This window comes from Salvelinus alpinus, chromosome 19 (assembly GCF_045679555.1).
Source record: "Salvelinus alpinus chromosome 19, SLU_Salpinus.1, whole genome shotgun sequence".
In the NCBI taxonomy this organism is placed as follows: Eukaryota; Metazoa; Chordata; class Actinopteri; order Salmoniformes; family Salmonidae; genus Salvelinus; species Salvelinus alpinus.
In genome coordinates this window covers 10,482,346-10,498,317 of record NC_092104.1, presented here as the reverse complement: position 1 = coordinate 10,498,317, position 15,972 = coordinate 10,482,346, and the positions used below count along the sequence as shown (strand labels likewise).

At 49.2% G+C, this 15,972-nt stretch overlaps 2 protein-coding genes and 2 non-coding genes across 4 annotated transcripts in view; 1 reads left to right on the top strand and 3 right to left on the bottom strand.

Moving 5' to 3' along the window:
• LOC139546008 (cilia- and flagella-associated protein 251-like) overlaps positions 1 to 1,423 on the bottom strand; it is a 1,538-nt gene extending 115 nt beyond the window's left edge. Inside the window, exons 1-2 of the mRNA XM_071354271.1 lie at positions 1,172 to 1,423; positions 489 to 1,063 (exon numbers count right to left, since the gene is read on the bottom strand). Of these exons, the coding sequence (XP_071210372.1) occupies positions 489 to 1,063; positions 1,172 to 1,423 (827 nt within the window). The remainder of the gene's footprint in view (positions 1 to 488; positions 1,064 to 1,171) is intronic.
• Positions 1,424 to 1,532: 109 nt separating this feature from the next.
• On the bottom strand, positions 1,533 to 3,049 carry LOC139546007 (myb-like protein X). Its single transcript, XM_071354270.1, has 3 exons — positions 2,624 to 3,049; positions 2,061 to 2,419; positions 1,533 to 2,019 (listed from the first exon to the last, which is right to left on the bottom strand). Exons 1-3 carry the CDS (start codon positions 3,047 to 3,049, stop codon positions 1,533 to 1,535), a joined length of 1,272 nt encoding a protein of 423 aa, XP_071210371.1.
• Positions 3,050 to 10,778: 7,729 nt separating this feature from the next.
• Positions 10,779 to 10,850, bottom strand: trnaw-cca (transfer RNA tryptophan (anticodon CCA)). Its single transcript has one exon. It is a non-coding gene; the product is annotated as a tRNA-Trp (tRNA).
• A 203-nt stretch (positions 10,851 to 11,053) lies between these two features.
• On the top strand, positions 11,054 to 11,125 carry trnaw-cca (transfer RNA tryptophan (anticodon CCA)). The gene has a single exon. It is a non-coding gene; the product is annotated as a tRNA-Trp (tRNA).
• The last annotated feature ends 4,847 nt before the right edge of the window (positions 11,126 to 15,972 follow it).

Below are 15,972 nucleotides of genomic sequence, written 5' to 3'. Positions count from 1 at the left end.
ACTTCTCCTCCTTCTCCGTGTCAAATGACTTCTCCTCCTTCTCCGTGTCAGCTGACTTCTCCTCCTTCTCTGTGTCAGCTGACTTCTCCTCCTTCTCCGTGTCAAATGACTTCTCCTCCTTCTCTGTGTCAGCTGACTTCTCCTCCTTCTCCGTGTCAAATGACTTCTCCTCCTTCTCTGTGTCAGCTGACTTCTCCTCCTTCTCCGTGTCAGCTGACTTCTCTTCCTTCTCCGTGTCAGCTGACTTCTCCTCCTTCTCCGTGTCAGCTGACTTCTCTTCCTTCTCCGTGTCAGCTGACTTCTCCTCCTTCTCCGTGTCAGCTGACTTCTCTTCCTTCTCTGTGTCAGCTGACTTCTCCTCCTTCTCCGTGTCAAATGACTTCTCCTCCTTCTCCGTGTCAAATGACTTCTCCTCCTTCTCTGTGTCAGCTGACTTCTCCTCCTTCTCCGTGTCAAATGACTTCTCCTCCTTCTCTGTGTCAGCTGACTTCTCCTCCTTCTCCGTGTCAAATGACTTCTCCTCCTTCTCTGTGTCAGCTGACTTCTCCTCCTTCTCCGTGTCAGCTGACTTCTCTTCCTTCTCCGTGTCAGCTGCCTTCTCCACCTTCTCCGTGTCAGCTGACTTCTCCTCCTTCTCCGTATCAGCTGACTTCTCCACCTTCTCTGTGTAAGCTGACTTCTCCACCTTCTCAGTGTCAGCTGACTTCTCTTCCTTCTCCGTGTCAGCTGACTTCTCCTCCTTCTCCGTGTCAGCTGACTTTTCTTCCTTCTCCATGTCAGCTGACTTTTCTTCCTTCTCCATGTCAGCTGACTTCTCTTCCTTCTCCGTGTCAGCTGACTTCTCTTCCTTCTCCGTGTCAGCTGACTTCTCCTCCTTCTCAGTGTCAGCTGACTTATCTTCCTTCTCCATGTCAGCTGACTTCTCTTCCTTCTCCGTGTCAGCTGACTTCTCTTCCTTCTCCGTGTCAGCTGACTTCTCCTCCTTCTCCGTGTCAGCTGACTTCTCTTCCTTCTCCGTGTCAGCTGACTTCTCCTCCTTCTCTGTGTCAGCTGACTTCTCTTCCTTCTCCGTGTCAGCTGACTTCTATTCCTTCTCTGTGTCAGCTGACTTCTCCTCCTTCTCAGTGTCAGCTGACTTCTCTTCCTTCTCCGTATCAGCTGACTTCTCCACCTTCTCTGTGTAAGCTGACTTCTCCACCTTCTCAGTGTCAGCTGACTTCTCTTCCTTCTCCGTGTCAGCTGACTTCTCCTCCTTCTCCGTGTCAGCTGACTTTTCTTCCTTCTCCATGTCAGCTGACTTTTCTTCCTTCTCCATGTCAGCTGACTTCTCTTCCTTCTCCGTGTCAGCTGACTTCTCTTCCTTCTCCGTGTCAGCTGACTTCTCCTCCTTCTCAGTGTCAGCTGACTTATCTTCCTTCTCCATGTCAGCTGACTTCTCTTCCTTCTCCGTGTCAGCTGACTTCTCTTCCTTCTCCGTGTCAGCTGACTTCTCCTCCTTCTCCGTGTCAGCTGACTTCTCTTCCTTCTCCGTGTCAGCTGACTTCTTTCTCCGTGTCAGCTGACTTCTCCTCCTTCTCAGTGTCAGCTGACTTTTCTTCCTTCTCCATGTCAGCTGACTTTTCTTCCTTCTCCATGTCAGCTGACTTCTCTTCCTTCTCCGTGTCAGCTGACTTCTCTTCCTTCTCCGTGTCCGCTGACTTCTCCTCCTTCTCTGTGTCAGCTGACTTCTCCTCCTTCTGAGTGTCAGCTGACTTTTCTTCCTTCTCCATGTCAGCTGACTTTTCTTCCTTCTCCATGTCAGCTGACTTCTCTTCCTTCTCCGTGTCAGCTGACTTCTCCTCCTTCTCAGTGTCAGCTGACTTCTCTTCCTTCTCCATGTCAGCTGACTTGTCTTCCTTCTCCATGTCAGCTGACTTCTCTTCCTTCTCCGTGTCAGCTGACTTCTCTTCCTTCTCCATGTCAGCTGACTTCTCCTCCTTCTCCGTGTCAGCTGAATTCTCCTCCTTGAATTCTCCTTCTCTGTGTCAAATGACTTCTCTTCCTTCTCTGTGTCAGCTGACTTCTCCTCCTTCTCCGTGTCAGCTGACTTCTCTTCCTTCTCTGTGTCAGCTGACTTCTCCTCCTTCTCCATGTCAGCTGACTTTTCTTCCTTCTCCATGTCAGCTGACTTCTCCTCCTTCTCCATGTCAGCTGACTTCTCTTCCTTCTCTGTGTCAGCTGACTTCTCCTCCTTCTCCGTGTCAGCTGACTTCTCTTCCTTCTTTGTGTCAGCTGACTTCTCCTCCTTCTCTGTGTCAGCTGACTTCTCCTCCTTCTCAGTGTCAGCTGACTTTTCTTCCTTCTCCATGTCAGCTGACTTCTCTTCCTTCTCTGTGTCAGCTGACTTCTCCTCCTTCTCCGTGTCAGCTGACTTCTCCTCCTTCTCAGTGTCAGCTGACTTCTCCTCCTTCTCCATGTCAGCTGACTTCTCCTCCTTCTCCGTGTCAGCTGACTTCTCCTCCTTCTATGTGTCAGCTGACTTCTCTTCCTTCTCCGTGTCAGCTGACTTCTCCTCCTTCTCCGTGTCAGCTGACTTCTCCTCCTTCTCTGTGTCAGCTGACTTCTCCTCCTTCTCTGTGTCAGCTGACTTCTCTTCCTTCTCTGTGTCAAATGACTTCTCTTCCTTCTCTGTGTCAGCTGACTTCTCCTCCTTCTCAGTGTCAGCTGACTTTTCTTCCTTCTCCATGTCAGCTGACTTTTCTTCCTTCTCCATGTCAGCTGACTTCTCTTCCTTCTCCGTGTCAGCTGACTTCTCTTCCTTCTCCATGTCAGCTGACTTTTCTTCCTTCTCCATGTCAGCTGACTTCTCTTCCTTCTCCGTGTCAGCTGACTTCTCTTCCTTCTCCATGTCAGCTGACTTCTCCTCCTTCTCCGTGTCAGCTGAATTCTCCTCCTTCTCAGTGTCAGCTGACTTCTCTTCCTTCTCAGTGTCAGCTGACTTCTCTTCCTTCTCTGTGTCAGCTGACTTCTCCTCCTTCTCCATGTCAAATGACTTCTCCTCCTTCTCCATGTCAGCTGACTTCTCTTCCTTCTCTGTGTCAGCTGACTTCTCCTCCTTCTCCGTGTCAGCTGACTTCTCTTCCTTCTCTGTGTCAGCTGACTTGTCCTCCTTCTCCATGTCAGGTGACTTTTCTTCCTTCTCCGTGTCAGCTGACTTCTCTTCCTTCTCTGTGTCAGCTGACTTCTCTTCCTTCTCTGTGTCAGCTGACTTCTCCTCCTTCTCCGTGTCAGCTGACTTCTCTTCCTTCTCTGTGTCAGCTGACTTCTCCTCCTTCTCTGTGTCAGCTGACTTCTCCTCCTTCTCAGTGTCAGCTGACTTCTCCTCCTTCTCAGTGTCAGCTGACTTTTCTTCCTTCTCCATGTCAGCTGACTTCTCTTCCTTCTCTGTGTCAGCTGACTTCTCTTCCTTCTCCATGTCAGCTGACTTCTCCTCCTTCTCCGTGTCAGCTGACTTCTCTTCCTTCTCTGTGTCAGCTGACTTCTCCTCCTTCTCCGTGTCAGCTGACTTCTCCTCCTTCTCCGTGTCAGCTGACTTCTCCTCCTTCTCTGTGTCAGCTGACTTCTCTTCCTTCTCCGTGTCAGCTGACTTCTCCTCCTTCTCCGTGTCAGCTGACTTCTCCTCCTTCTCCGTGTCAGCTGACTTCTCCTCCTTCTCTGTGTCAGCTGACTTCTCTTCCTTCTCTGTGTCAAATGACTTCTCCTCCTTCTCTGTGTCAGCTGACTTCTCCTCCTTCTCTGTGTCAGCTGACTTCTCCTCCTTCTCTGTGTCAGCTGACTTCTCCACCTTCTCCGTGTCAGCTGACTTCTCTTCCTCCTCTGTGTCAGCTGAGTTCTCTTCCTTCTCCATGTCAGTATTTTATATTCTGATTCCTCTTTGGAGCTCTCTATGTCAGCTGACACCTCTTTGGAATTCTCTGTCAGCTGATTCAGTGTCGGCGCGTGTGTTTGTGTGTCTGTGTGTGTGTCTGTGTGTGTGTGTGTGTGTGTGTGTGTGTGTGTGTGTGTGTGTGTGTGTGTGTGTGTGTGTGTGTGTGTGTGTGTGTGTGTGTGTGTGTGTGTGTGTGTGTGTGTGTGTGTGTGTGTGTGTGTGTGTGTGTGTGTGTGTGTGTGTGTGTGTGTGTGTGTGTGTGTGTGTGTGTGTGTGTGGAGGTGACGTGGGTTTCAGGGATCACATCCTACTCCATCTCATCTTGTTCAGGGTGGGTGGAGCACAGAATCAGCCCTATCTGTTTCCCATCAGCGTTTCACTGCAGGAACATCTGCTCTCTCTCTCACACACACACACACACACACACACACACACACACACACACACACACACACACACACACACACACACACACACACACACACACACACGCACACACACACACACACACACACACACACAAATACACACATCTACGCACAGAACTCAAACACCCGGAACCTGTTGTCATAGGAACAGCCTTCCTTCTGATGGGATGATGACACAATCTGTCCTCATAGAGATGTTTGCCCCTCTCGTACAACAAAAGGTGATTTCTTCAATCCACCCTGCCTCTTAGATAGAGAGAAAGCCTCTCCCAGATAGTCTGTCAGTATGGGAGAAAAGCCCCCCGTCCTCAAAATAAGGAGTCGTAAAATCAAGGACTCATTCAGCCTCATTGGTTTACGCAATTAACTGCTGTTCTCCATAGTCCTCAGAGTTATGTCTCAAATCCAGAAATTGGGCACCAGAGATATTCAGCTGAGCTCATTCACTTCGCCCGCCTCAATGGCGCATTGTCGCCTGAAGAATGAGTGTGTCCCAAATAGCACTCTATGTTCTATGTAGCGCACTGCTGTTAAACAGGGCCCATAGGGCTCTGGTCAAAAGTAGTGCCCTATATAGGGGGTAGTGTGCTCTTTGGGATGCCGGTATTAGAGTGAAGGGAGGGACTTTCTTTGCTTTAAAATTAAAGTATTTAATATAAAACTCTTTGATGAAAAATGAATCAACATTTGGGCTCATTATTTTCATCAAAGCTCATATAATTGGAGTTATCTCTCTGCAATTGAATATCCTGCTGGACAATTTCCAAGAGGATATTTAATCCGGAGAATACATTAATAAATGGAGATAATTACTAAACTATATTGATGAAATCTTACTTACTTTTTTTGTTGAGTTATTGGCTATTATAACGGGGGGGGGGGGGGGGTCCTATGAGGAATCTAGCACAATAGTTTAGTACATTACCAACAGGTTTGTTTCAGCAAATGACACGTTTTGTCACAGCTAATATCAATGGTATAATTGTGTTTGGTGTAATTGAATGTTTTGATTCATGTATCCCATTCTATGTATGAAGATTCAGTGCAATAGCATTTTATTGTACCATAGTGTTTCAAGATTGTGTCCTTGTATTTTAAGCCGTATCCAGAAAGCAGAATTACCCCGAAAAGGAAAGCAGTTGTCTGAGGATGGTGCTGGACCATCTGAGATTATGTTTTATTATATATATGTATATTAAATAAAAACGTTAAATAAAGGTTCAATTTCGAGCATGTCACATGATCACGCAAAACACAGAGCCCTACTTTTATACCGTATCATGTCTCTGTTCATTCTAATCTGAATTTGAAGTCATTACAGCACATGAACAGCAGAGGGAGATATGAGATCATTTTTGTCTCAGAAGTCCAACTCTCCTGTCAAATTCTTCTGAAAATTACTCAGAGCTGAGGGACACTGACACCTTCAGATCTTCTCCATACATAGCGTTGCTGTCATTGTTTGACATGTATTGAAAGCAGTAACTCCCCAAAATGTACCCTGAACATTTCATGACTCTAGGACCAAGAAATGTTTATCAAAGTAGATTTTAAAGTTTGAAAATGTTATTTTCCACTTCCTGAAAAGTTTTGCAGATACAAGGTTTTCATCCGACTGCGACGATAGCCTACTGTTCTTCTTGATGAACTATTTGACAAAGTGAATCACATTCTACAGAGATATCAGGTCAACTTTTGAAAATAAAGTCTATAGCTTGTCATGTTTTTTTTTTAAATCTCCCCACAGGAAGAAGGAAAAAGGAAACCACACACTGCTCTTGATAGTATCACTGATCTTTAATAAGGTTTACGTATCGGCCTCGCGGCCTTCATCAGAGCTTTTGTGAGATTATTAAATTAGTACCCTTATGTAGACCTAGCCCCACCCACATCCGTTCCACACATCGAAAGGGGTTGGAGGCCAAGGAAAAACAAAATAAGTGCTACCAAATATAACAATATACATTTCATAAATATTCAAATAAAGTGTGTAAATAAGACGTATTAAACACGTCTGTTAAACCACAATGAGTTTCCATAAATCATTGGGTACATCGTACGAAAAACATCAGAGTAATCTGAAATAGGGGCATAATTCATGTTCATATTCACAACATAACATACATAGGCAATTCATCATTAAGACCTTTAGGAAATAATGTCTGGAGGGCTCTAGAAGCTGCCTGAGCTGTTAGGGCTCTAGAAGCTGCCTGAGCTGTTAGGGCTCTAGAAGCTGCCTGAGATGTTAGGGCTCTAGAAGCTGCCTGAGCTGTTAGGGCTCTAGAAGCTGCCTGAGCTGTTAGGGCTCTAGAAGCTGGATGAGCTGTTAGGGCTCTAGAAGCTACCTTAGATGTTAGGGCTCTAGAAGCTGCCTGAGCTGTTAGGGCTCTAGAAGCTGCCTGAGCTGTTAGGGCTCTAGAAGCTGCCTGAGCTGTTAGGGCTCTAGAAGCTGCCTGAGCTGTTAGGGATCTAGAAGCTGGATGAGATGTTAGGGCTCTAGAAGCTACCTTAGATGTTAGGGCTCTAGAAGCTGCCTGAGCTATTAGGGCTCTAGAAGCTGCCTGAGCTGTTAGGGCTCTAGAAGCTGCCTGAGCTGTTAGGGCTCTAGAAGCTGCCTGAGCTGTTAGGGATCTAGAAGCTGGATGAGATGTTAGGGCTCTAGAAGCTACCTTAGATGTTAGGGCTCTAGAAGCTGCCTGAGCTATTAGGGCTCTAGAAGCTGCCTGAGCTGTTAGGGCTCTAGAAGCTGCCTGAGCTGTTAGGGCTCTAGAAGCTACCTTAGATGTTAGGGCTCTAGAAGCTGCCTGAGCTGTTAGGGCTCTAGAAGCTGGATGAGCTGTTAGGGCTCTAGAAGCTGCCTGAGCTGTTAGGGCTCTAGAAGCTGGATGAGCTTTTAGGGCTCTAGAATCTGCCTGAGCTGTTAGGGCTCTAGAAGCTGCCTGAGCTGTTAGGGCTCTAGAAGCCGCCTGAGCTGTTAGGGCTCTAGAACCCGCCTGAGCTGTTAGGGCTCTAGAAGCTGCCTGAGCTGTTAGGGCTCTAGAAGCTGCCTGAGCTGTTAGGGCTCTAGAACCCGCCTGAGCTGTTAGGGCTCTAGAAGCTGCCTGAGCTGTTAGGGCTCTAGAAGCTGCCTGAGCTGTTAGGGCTCTAGAACCTGCCTGAGCTGTTAGGGCTCTAGAACCCGCCTGAGCTGTTAGGGCTCTAGAAGCCGCCTGAGCTGTTAGGGCTCTAGAACCCGCCTGAGCTGTTAGGGCTCTAGAAGCTGCCTGAGCTGTTAGGGCTCTAGAAGAGCTGGTTGGCACAAGATGTTCAGTTTCTCACGACAACATTGACCTCTCGAAAAACATGCCTCTTGTCAACTTTATTCCCAGCAGAAAGATAAAGGGGTGCATTCTAAGAAACAGCATCATACTGCCTGGTCACCCAGGGCCTTTGACCAGCACTGAATTGGTCACTGAACAAGTACAACACAAGCATCTGGGAAACTAGCCAAGCAGTATCATGACAATTCATTGATTTATTACGGAAACTCAAAATATGCTCAACATTGTGTTGATCACTCTAAACTAAATATGATCTTCAGTCATTAAATTCCCCTGTTAGACCTTGTTATGTAATTCTGTGTCTGCTAAATGAATGAAGGTAAATGTCAGAGGATCAAGTATCGCACCTGTATGCATCTCACTATCCCTTCCCTTTCTCCTCTCTCACAGTGCCACACCGCCCTCTCCTCTCTTTCCCTCTCTCTCCTCTCCATCCTCTCTTTCTCCCCTCTCTCCTCTGCTTTCCTCTCTTTCCTGTGCTCTCCTCCCCCTCTCTGCTGTACTCTCCCTCTCTCTCCCCACTCTCTCTGCTGTGCTCTTCTCTCCCTCCCTCTCCACCCTCCCTCTGCTGTGCTCTCCTCTCCCTCCCTCCTTCCTTCCTTCCCTCCCTCCCTCCCTCCATCCCTCCCTTACGAGCCCTTAACCAACAATGCAGTTCAAGAAATAGAGTTAAGAAAATATTTGCGAAATGAACTAAAGTGAAAAATAAAATAAATAGTAATACAATATAATTACATAGTTGTAATGAGGCTCCTGAGTGGCACAGTGGTCTAAGGCACTGCATTTAAGAGCTGGAGGCATCACTACAAACTCCTTGGTTAAAATCCACACTGTGTCATAAATGGCTGTTATTGGTGGTCCCATAGAGTGGAGCTCATTTGGCCCAGTGTTGTTTGGATTTGGCTGGTGTAGGCAGTCATTGTATATAAGAATGTGTTCACATCTGAATTGCCTAGTTAAATAAAAAATGTATCTTTGGTGGCAATGTGATTGATTGTTCAGCTGGCTTGGGGGTAGGTGCTTTTTGGTCCTAGACTTGGCAATCCGGTACCGCTTTCCATGCGGTAGCAGAAAGAACAGCCTATGACTTGGGTGACTGGAGTCTTTGACAATTTTTGGGGCCTTCCTCTGACACCGCCTAGTATATAGGTCCTAGATGGCAGGAAGCTTGGCCCCAGTGATGTACTGGGCCGTACACACTAACCTCTGTAGCGCCTTATGGTCAGATGCCGAGCAGTTGCCATACCAGGCGGTGATGCAACCGGTCAGGATGCTCTCGATGGTGCAGCTGTAGAACTTTTTGAGGATCTGGGGACCCATCCCAAGTTTCCTGAGGGGGAATAGGTGGAGGAATAGGCGTTGTCGTGCCCTCTTCACAACTGTCTTGGTGTGTTTGGACCATGATAGTTCATGGTGATGTGGACACCAAGGAGCTTGAAACTCTTGACCCGCTCCACTACAGCTCCATTGATGTTTGGCCCTCATTTTCCAGTAGTCCACAATCAGCTCCTTTGTCTTGCTCACATTGAGGGAGAGGTTGTAGGTGATGGAAGGTTTGGGAATCGCTTCCTTTTAGGTGGTTGTACAATTTAACGGCTCTTTTCTGGATTTTGATAATTAGCAGGTATTGGCCTAATTCTGCTCTGCATTATTTGGTGTTTTACTTTGAACACTGAGGATATTTTTGCAGAATTATATAGCTGATTTGTTGTATTTGTTGCCAGTTACCCCCTCTCTCTCTCTCTCCCTCTCTCTCCCCCCTCTCTCTCTCTCTCTCTGTCCCTCTCTCTCCCCCCTCTCTCTCTCTGTCCCTCTCTCCCCCCTCTCTGCTCGCCTCTCTCTCTCTCCCTCTCTTCCCTCTCTCCCTTTCACTCTCTGCCCCCTCTCTCTCTCTTCCACCATCTCTCTGCTCTCTGCTCTCCTCTCCCTCTCTCTCTCTCTCTCTCTCTCTCTCTCTCTCTCTCTCTCTCTCTCTCCCCTCTCTCCCTCTCACTCTCTGCCCCCTCTCTCTCTCTTCCACCATCTCTCTGCTCTCCTTTCCCTCTGTCTCTCTGCCCCCTCTCTCTCTCTCTCTCTGCCCCTCTCTCTCTCTCTCCCTCTCTACCTCCTTCTCTCTCACCCCTGTCTCTCCTCTCCTCTACTCTCCTTTCCCTCTCTCCGTACAGAAAGAGGCTGGACAGTGGCATCCAGAGGTTTCAGTCCCTGCGTCATGTGATCCAATCTCCCCATGTCCCTTGTCATGTGACCAATTCGATAACCGAGGTTAAAAATAATGAAATTCCTTTCAGCAAGAGCAACAACGTGTGGGATGATGCCTGTAATACCCATTACATGGATTTGAATGTTGGAATGTGTCTGCACCTCATCTGTGTTTTCATGCAGAAAAGCATCATAATATGAACATGCATCCTTCTGATTTACAGGCAGACACACTACCTTTGCACCAGGAAGTCATGTGATTTGTTATTGTGTCTGAGGCCCTTTCATAGAATGTACTTCCTAATGTTTCCCCTGGGAAGTTGACCAGAGGTATGCTTCGGGGGGAATGGTTAGGGTAGTGGTGTGTGTGTGTGTGGTAACTATGCACACATACACAAGTATATATAGTTGTGTGTGTACTGTATGTTTCTGAGTGTGTTTATACGTGTCATTTGTGCATGTCTGTATACAGTATGTACATCATTGTTTATACATCCTGCCTGTGAACAGTCTGCCTGCAAGGTGTCCAGGGACCGAGGGGTGGGCCGGGTGCTGGAGAAGACGAGCGGACCCCCAAGGTGCGACCCCAGATCTTCCTCAAGGTGCTGGGTGGCTTACAGCCCTGGGTGTTTTGCTTACCTGACCTCCGTGTTGCCATCGAGGTACAAATACATCAATAATAATAACAGACTGATTGATAATAGCTGCCTTTTATTTTTTTTGTACGGCTGTATAAGCAACACACAGCAGGCTATATGAAAAACATCTTAACCTTTCCCGGAATGTACAAACCATTCTCTGATGATATTACTTCCTGACTACGGCCAGACTGTGTTTTCCTCTATTTTTCATGTTGGTTTAGTAGCCTTTTCACCTCTACTACTGGTTAGAGCAAGTCCACTCTTTTTCAAGCTCCAAAACAAATGACCCCGACGTGATTCGAACACGCAACCTTCTGATCTGGAGTCAGACGCGCTACCGTTGCGCCACGAAGTCATGTTAGTATTTCTTGCGTCTGAGACATTTCATAGAACGTAACATTGCAGGACAAGAAATCAACGTAAACATGCCACAGCCACTGCGCGGTTGGTCGCGTCACCATTCCGTGCGCTTCGTGGGCGTGAGTATGTCATGAGATACTGACCACCTTCTGCCAACCAGCACTTTCACAACCTAGACAGTTTAAAGCTACAGTATCTGACCTCGTGGCGCAACGGTAGCGCGTCTGACTCCAGATCAGAAGGTTGCGTGTTCAAATCACGTCGGGGTCAAAATTTTGAGCTCGATTGAAAACTGGGTTTCATTGCATTAAAGATGAAAATGCTGCTGAACATATACGGCTTTAGGGGACACCAGAGCCCCCGTTAACGTTGTATCTGGATATCTACATAGGCGCAGGAAGTAGGGGTGCTGTAGCAACAACAGATACATCTAAATGCAAAAAACAAAATCTTAAAAATTTGTGAACAAAGCTTTTATTTTTCCAGTATGAGTGGACAAAAGTATTAATCAGCAGAGCGGAGAAAAATACTCTTCAATTTCTGTTGTATTGTATATTATATAGAGCTTTTCAAAGTCCTGTAAGCGCTTGACATTGTAATAGATCCAGCTTGTAGTCCTAAAACCCGGAAACAAATGACCTCTGGTTCGTTCAGCCATCCCTACGGGAAAAATGTATGGAGAAAGAACAGGACTTTGGAATAAATTCCCAAAATAATGTCTGAGGTTAACATAGGTATAAGAGATATTATATGTTTTGTTCTATGAGATAATGACAGTCAGTTAACATTATGAAATAGTTCGTTTTTTATTATTACCTAAATTCAAAAAAAAATTACAAAAAGTGAAGTTAGCTGATGAAGATCTCCTAAGCCTGTGTTTACCACAGAAATTATTTTTGGGGTTTATCCCCCCCCCCCCCCCCAAAAAAATGCCATTGATTTTACTCATAGGCTTTCCCCAACGAACCATGGCAGAGTTAGTGCCTACAAAAAGACACCATTATTTCTCTCTTTGACGGGGCGCCCCCAGGTGGTAAGGTTAGGCAACAACACTTCTGCCACACTGATCCTGAACACGGGGGCCCTTCAGGGGTGCTCGCTTAGTCCCTTCCTGTACCCTCTGTTCAACCACGACTGCGTGGCCAAGCACGCCTCCAACACCGTCAACACCGCTAATGTAGGCATCATCACCGACAACGATGGAACAGCCTATAGGAAGGCGATCAGAGACCTGGCAGTGTGGTGCCAGGACAACAACCTCTCCCACAATGTGAGCAAGAAGCTGATCGTGGACTATAGGAAAAGGAGGGCCGAACAGGCCCCCATTAACATCGACGTGGCTGGAGCGGGTTGAGTTTCAAGATCCTTAGCGGCCACATCACCAATAAACTATCATGGTCCAAACACAGCAAGACAGTCGTGAAGAGGGCACGACAACACCGTTTCCCCCTCAGGAGACTGAAAAGATTTGGCATGGGTCCCCAGATCCTCAAAAAGTTCTCCAGCTGCACCATCGAGAGCATCCTGACCGGTGGCATCACCGCTTGGTATGGCAACTGCTCGACATTCGACCTCAAGGCGCTACAGAGAGTTGTGTGTACGGCACAGTACATCACCGGGGCCAAGCTTCCTGCCATCCAGGACCTCTACATACCAGGCGGTGTCAGAGGAAGGCCCAACATATTTTCAAAGACTCCAGCCACCCAAGTCATAGACTGTTCTCTCTGCTACCGCACAGCAAGCGGTACCGGAGCGCCAAGTCTAGGACCAAAAGGCTCCTTAACAGCTTTTACCCGCGAAGCCATAAGACTGCTGAACATTTAATCAAATTGAGGTCTGACTGCTTCCCCTCTCAACTCATTTCCCCTGGCCAGGGATGATGATGACAGGCCTCCATGGCCTCTGGCCTCATGACAGAGCAGTTTGGAATGAGTTAATAAGATAACAGGAAGTCACATTGATAAATTACACAGCAAGGTAGTAAATATGCTTACCTCAGATCCCCATATAGATTTGATGAGGGGTGTGTGTGGGTGCAACCTGGTCTCAGTGCATTTCGTATTATTCTGTATGTAGATCCCAGTATTCCATTTAGTGTGATATGTTACGTTTCGTGTCTATTACCCATTTGGTATGATATGTTGCAAAATACAATTTGTAATATATGTTAAAAATTTGCAAAATGTAAGATATGTTACAAATTTACAAAACGTAAGATATGTTACGAATTCTCGCTAGGTGGCTAACGTTAGATAGCTGGCTAATGTTAGCTAGGCTAGGGGTTAGGGGTTAAGGTTAGGGTTAAGTTTAGGAGTTACTACTACTAGTTACTGCTACTCTTGTTATCACCAGACCCCCTACCCCCTACCACCTACCACCCTACCACCATATGCCCTACCCCCCTACTTCCCTTCCCCTTACCCCTCTTCCCCCCTACCTCTCTACCCCCTTCCCCCCCTACCCCCACCCTTCTACCCCTCTACCCCCCTTCACCACTATCCCTCTACTCTCCTTCCCCTTATCCCTCTTCTCCCCTACCCCTCTACCCCCTCTACCCCCTTCCCCCTTACCCCCACTACCCCTACCCGTCTACCCTTCTTCCCCTCTACCCCTCTATCCCTCTACTCCCCTTCCCCTTACCTCTCTTCCCCCCTACCCCTCTACCCCCTCTACCCCCTACCCCTCTACCCCCCTACCCCTCTACCCCTCTACCCCCTCTACCCCCTTCCCCACTACCCCTACCCTTCTACCCCTCTACCCCTCTATCCCTCTACCCCCTACCCCTCTACCCCCCTACCCCCCTACCCCTCTATCCCTCTACCCCCTACCCCTCTACCCCCCTACCCCCCTACCCCTCTATCGCTCTACCCCCTACCCCTCTACCCCCCTACCCCCCTACCCCCTACCCCTCTACCCCCTACCCCTCTATCGCTCTACCCCCTACCCCTCTACCCCCCTACCCCCCTACCCCTCTATCGCTCTACCCCCTACCCCTCTACCCCCTTACCCCCCTACCCCTCTATCGCTCTACCCCCTACCCCTCTACCCCCCTACCCCTCTACCCCCCTACCCCTACCCCTCTATCGCTCTACCCCCTACCCCTCTACCCCTCTACCCCTCTATCCCCTACCCCTCTACCCCTCTATCCCTCTACCCCCTACCCCTCTATCGCTCTACCCCCTACCCCTCTACCCCTCTACCCCTCTATCCCCTACCCCTCTACCCCTCTATCCCTCTACCCCCTACCCCTCTATCGCTCTACCCCCTACCCCTCTATCCCCCTACCCCCCTACCCCTCTATCGCTCTACCCCCTACCCCTCTACCCCTCTACCCCCCTACCCCTCTATCCCCCTACCCCTCTACCCCTCTATCGCTCTACCCCCTACCCCTCTACCCCTCTATCCCTCTACCCCCTACCCCTCTACCCCCCTACCCCCCTACCCCTCTATCGCTCTACCCCCTACCCCTCTACCCCTCTATCCCTCTACCCCCTACCCCTCTATCCCTCTACCCCCTACCCCTCTACCCCTCTACCCCCCTACCCCTCTACCCCTCTACCCCTCTACCCCCCTACCCCTCTATCGCTCTACCCCCTACCCCTCTACCCCTCTATCCCTCTACCCCTACCCCTCTATCGCTCTACCCCCTACCCCTCTATCCCCCTACCCCCCTACCCCTCTATCGCTCTACCCCCTACCCCTCTACCCCCCTACCCCTCTACCCCTCTATCCCTCTACCCCCTACCCCTCTATCGCTCTACCCCTACCCCTCTACCCCCCTACCCCCCTACCCCTCTATCGCTCTACCCCCTACCCCTCTACCCCTCTATCCCCCTACCCCTCTACCCCTCTATCCCTCTACCCCCTACCCCTCTACCCCTCTACCCCTCTATCGCTCTACCCCTACCCCTCTATCCCCCTACCCCCCTACCCCTCTATCCCTCTACCCCCTACCCCTCTACCCCTCTACCCCTCTATCCCCCTACCCCCCTACCCCCCTACCCCTCTATCGCTCTACCCCTCTACCCCCCTACCCCTCTATCGCTCTACCCCCTACCCCTCTACCCCTCTACCCCTCTATCCCTCTACCCCTCTACCCCCTACCCCTCTACCCCTCTACCCCTCTATCCCCCTACCCCCCTACCCCTCTATCGCTCTACCCCCTACCCCTCTACCCCCCTACCCCTCTACCCCCTACCCCTCTACCCCCCTACCCCTCTACCCCTCTACCCTCCTACCCCTCTACCCCCCTACCCCTCTACCCCTCTACCCCTCTATCGCTCTACCCCCTACCCCTCTACCCCCCTACCCCCCTACCCCTCTATCGCTCTACCCCCTACCCCTCTACCCCTCTTTCCCTCTACCCCTACCCCTCTACCCCCCTACCCCCCTACCCCTCTATCGCTCTACCCCCCACCCCTCTACCCCTCTACCCCTCTACCCCCTACCCCTCTACCCCCTACCCCTCTACCCCTCTACCCCTCTACCCCCCTACCCCCCTACCCCTCTATCGCTCTACCCCTCTACCCCTCTACCCCTCTACCCCCTACCCCTCTACCCCTCTATCCCTCTACCCCTCTATCCCCCTACCCCTCTACCCTGTCTGTTTGAGTAGACCCTAAGTAGACTGGTTGAGAGCTACTGCATATTGAATTCAGTGCTTCCACAGTTGTCTTTTAGAGTGTGGAGGAATGTGAAAATCATTAATGTGAATTATGTGATAATGAAATAACTGTTATGAGGTCAAGGTTATTTCAATAGCATGATTATGTGTTGTTTTCATCCCCTTGTTCAGACCATATGCCAAAATTGCCAAATATTGCTGAAGGCTTGTACTGCTGCTCTGGTTATCACCATTCCTGCTGTGTGCTTTTCCCCCAATGTTTTGACTCAGCAGAGAACCTTCTAGCTTCCTTATCCTTTGTGATTAGCTGTTGTGTGTTTTCTCCTTGGATGGGGGGAGGGGGAGTAAACTGCCGCTGGGTAGGGTTAAAGGCCTTGTAGACACCCAGAGGGGGAAAGTTCTGTGGGAGAGGGGGAGAGGGAGAGAGAGAGGGGGGTGTGAGTGGAAAATGGAGAGGGGCAGAGAGCTGAGGGCGATGGGGGTGGGGAGTGGG

Bases quoted from the DNA above. Each gene is read 5' to 3' on its own strand.
- LOC139546007 (XM_071354270.1), bottom strand. From the start codon at position 3,049: ATGGAGAAGGAGGAGAAGTCATTTGACATGGAGAAGGAGGAGAAGTCA. The intron at 2,420-2,623 runs GCTGACACAGAG...GACACTGAGAAG, and splicing joins CAGAGAAGGAAGAGAAGTCA to GAGGAGAAGTCAGCTGACAC. The intron at 2,020-2,060 runs GTCAGCTGACAC...CATTTGACACAG, and splicing joins GACACGGAGAAGGAGGAGAA to AGAAGGAGAATTCAAGGAGG.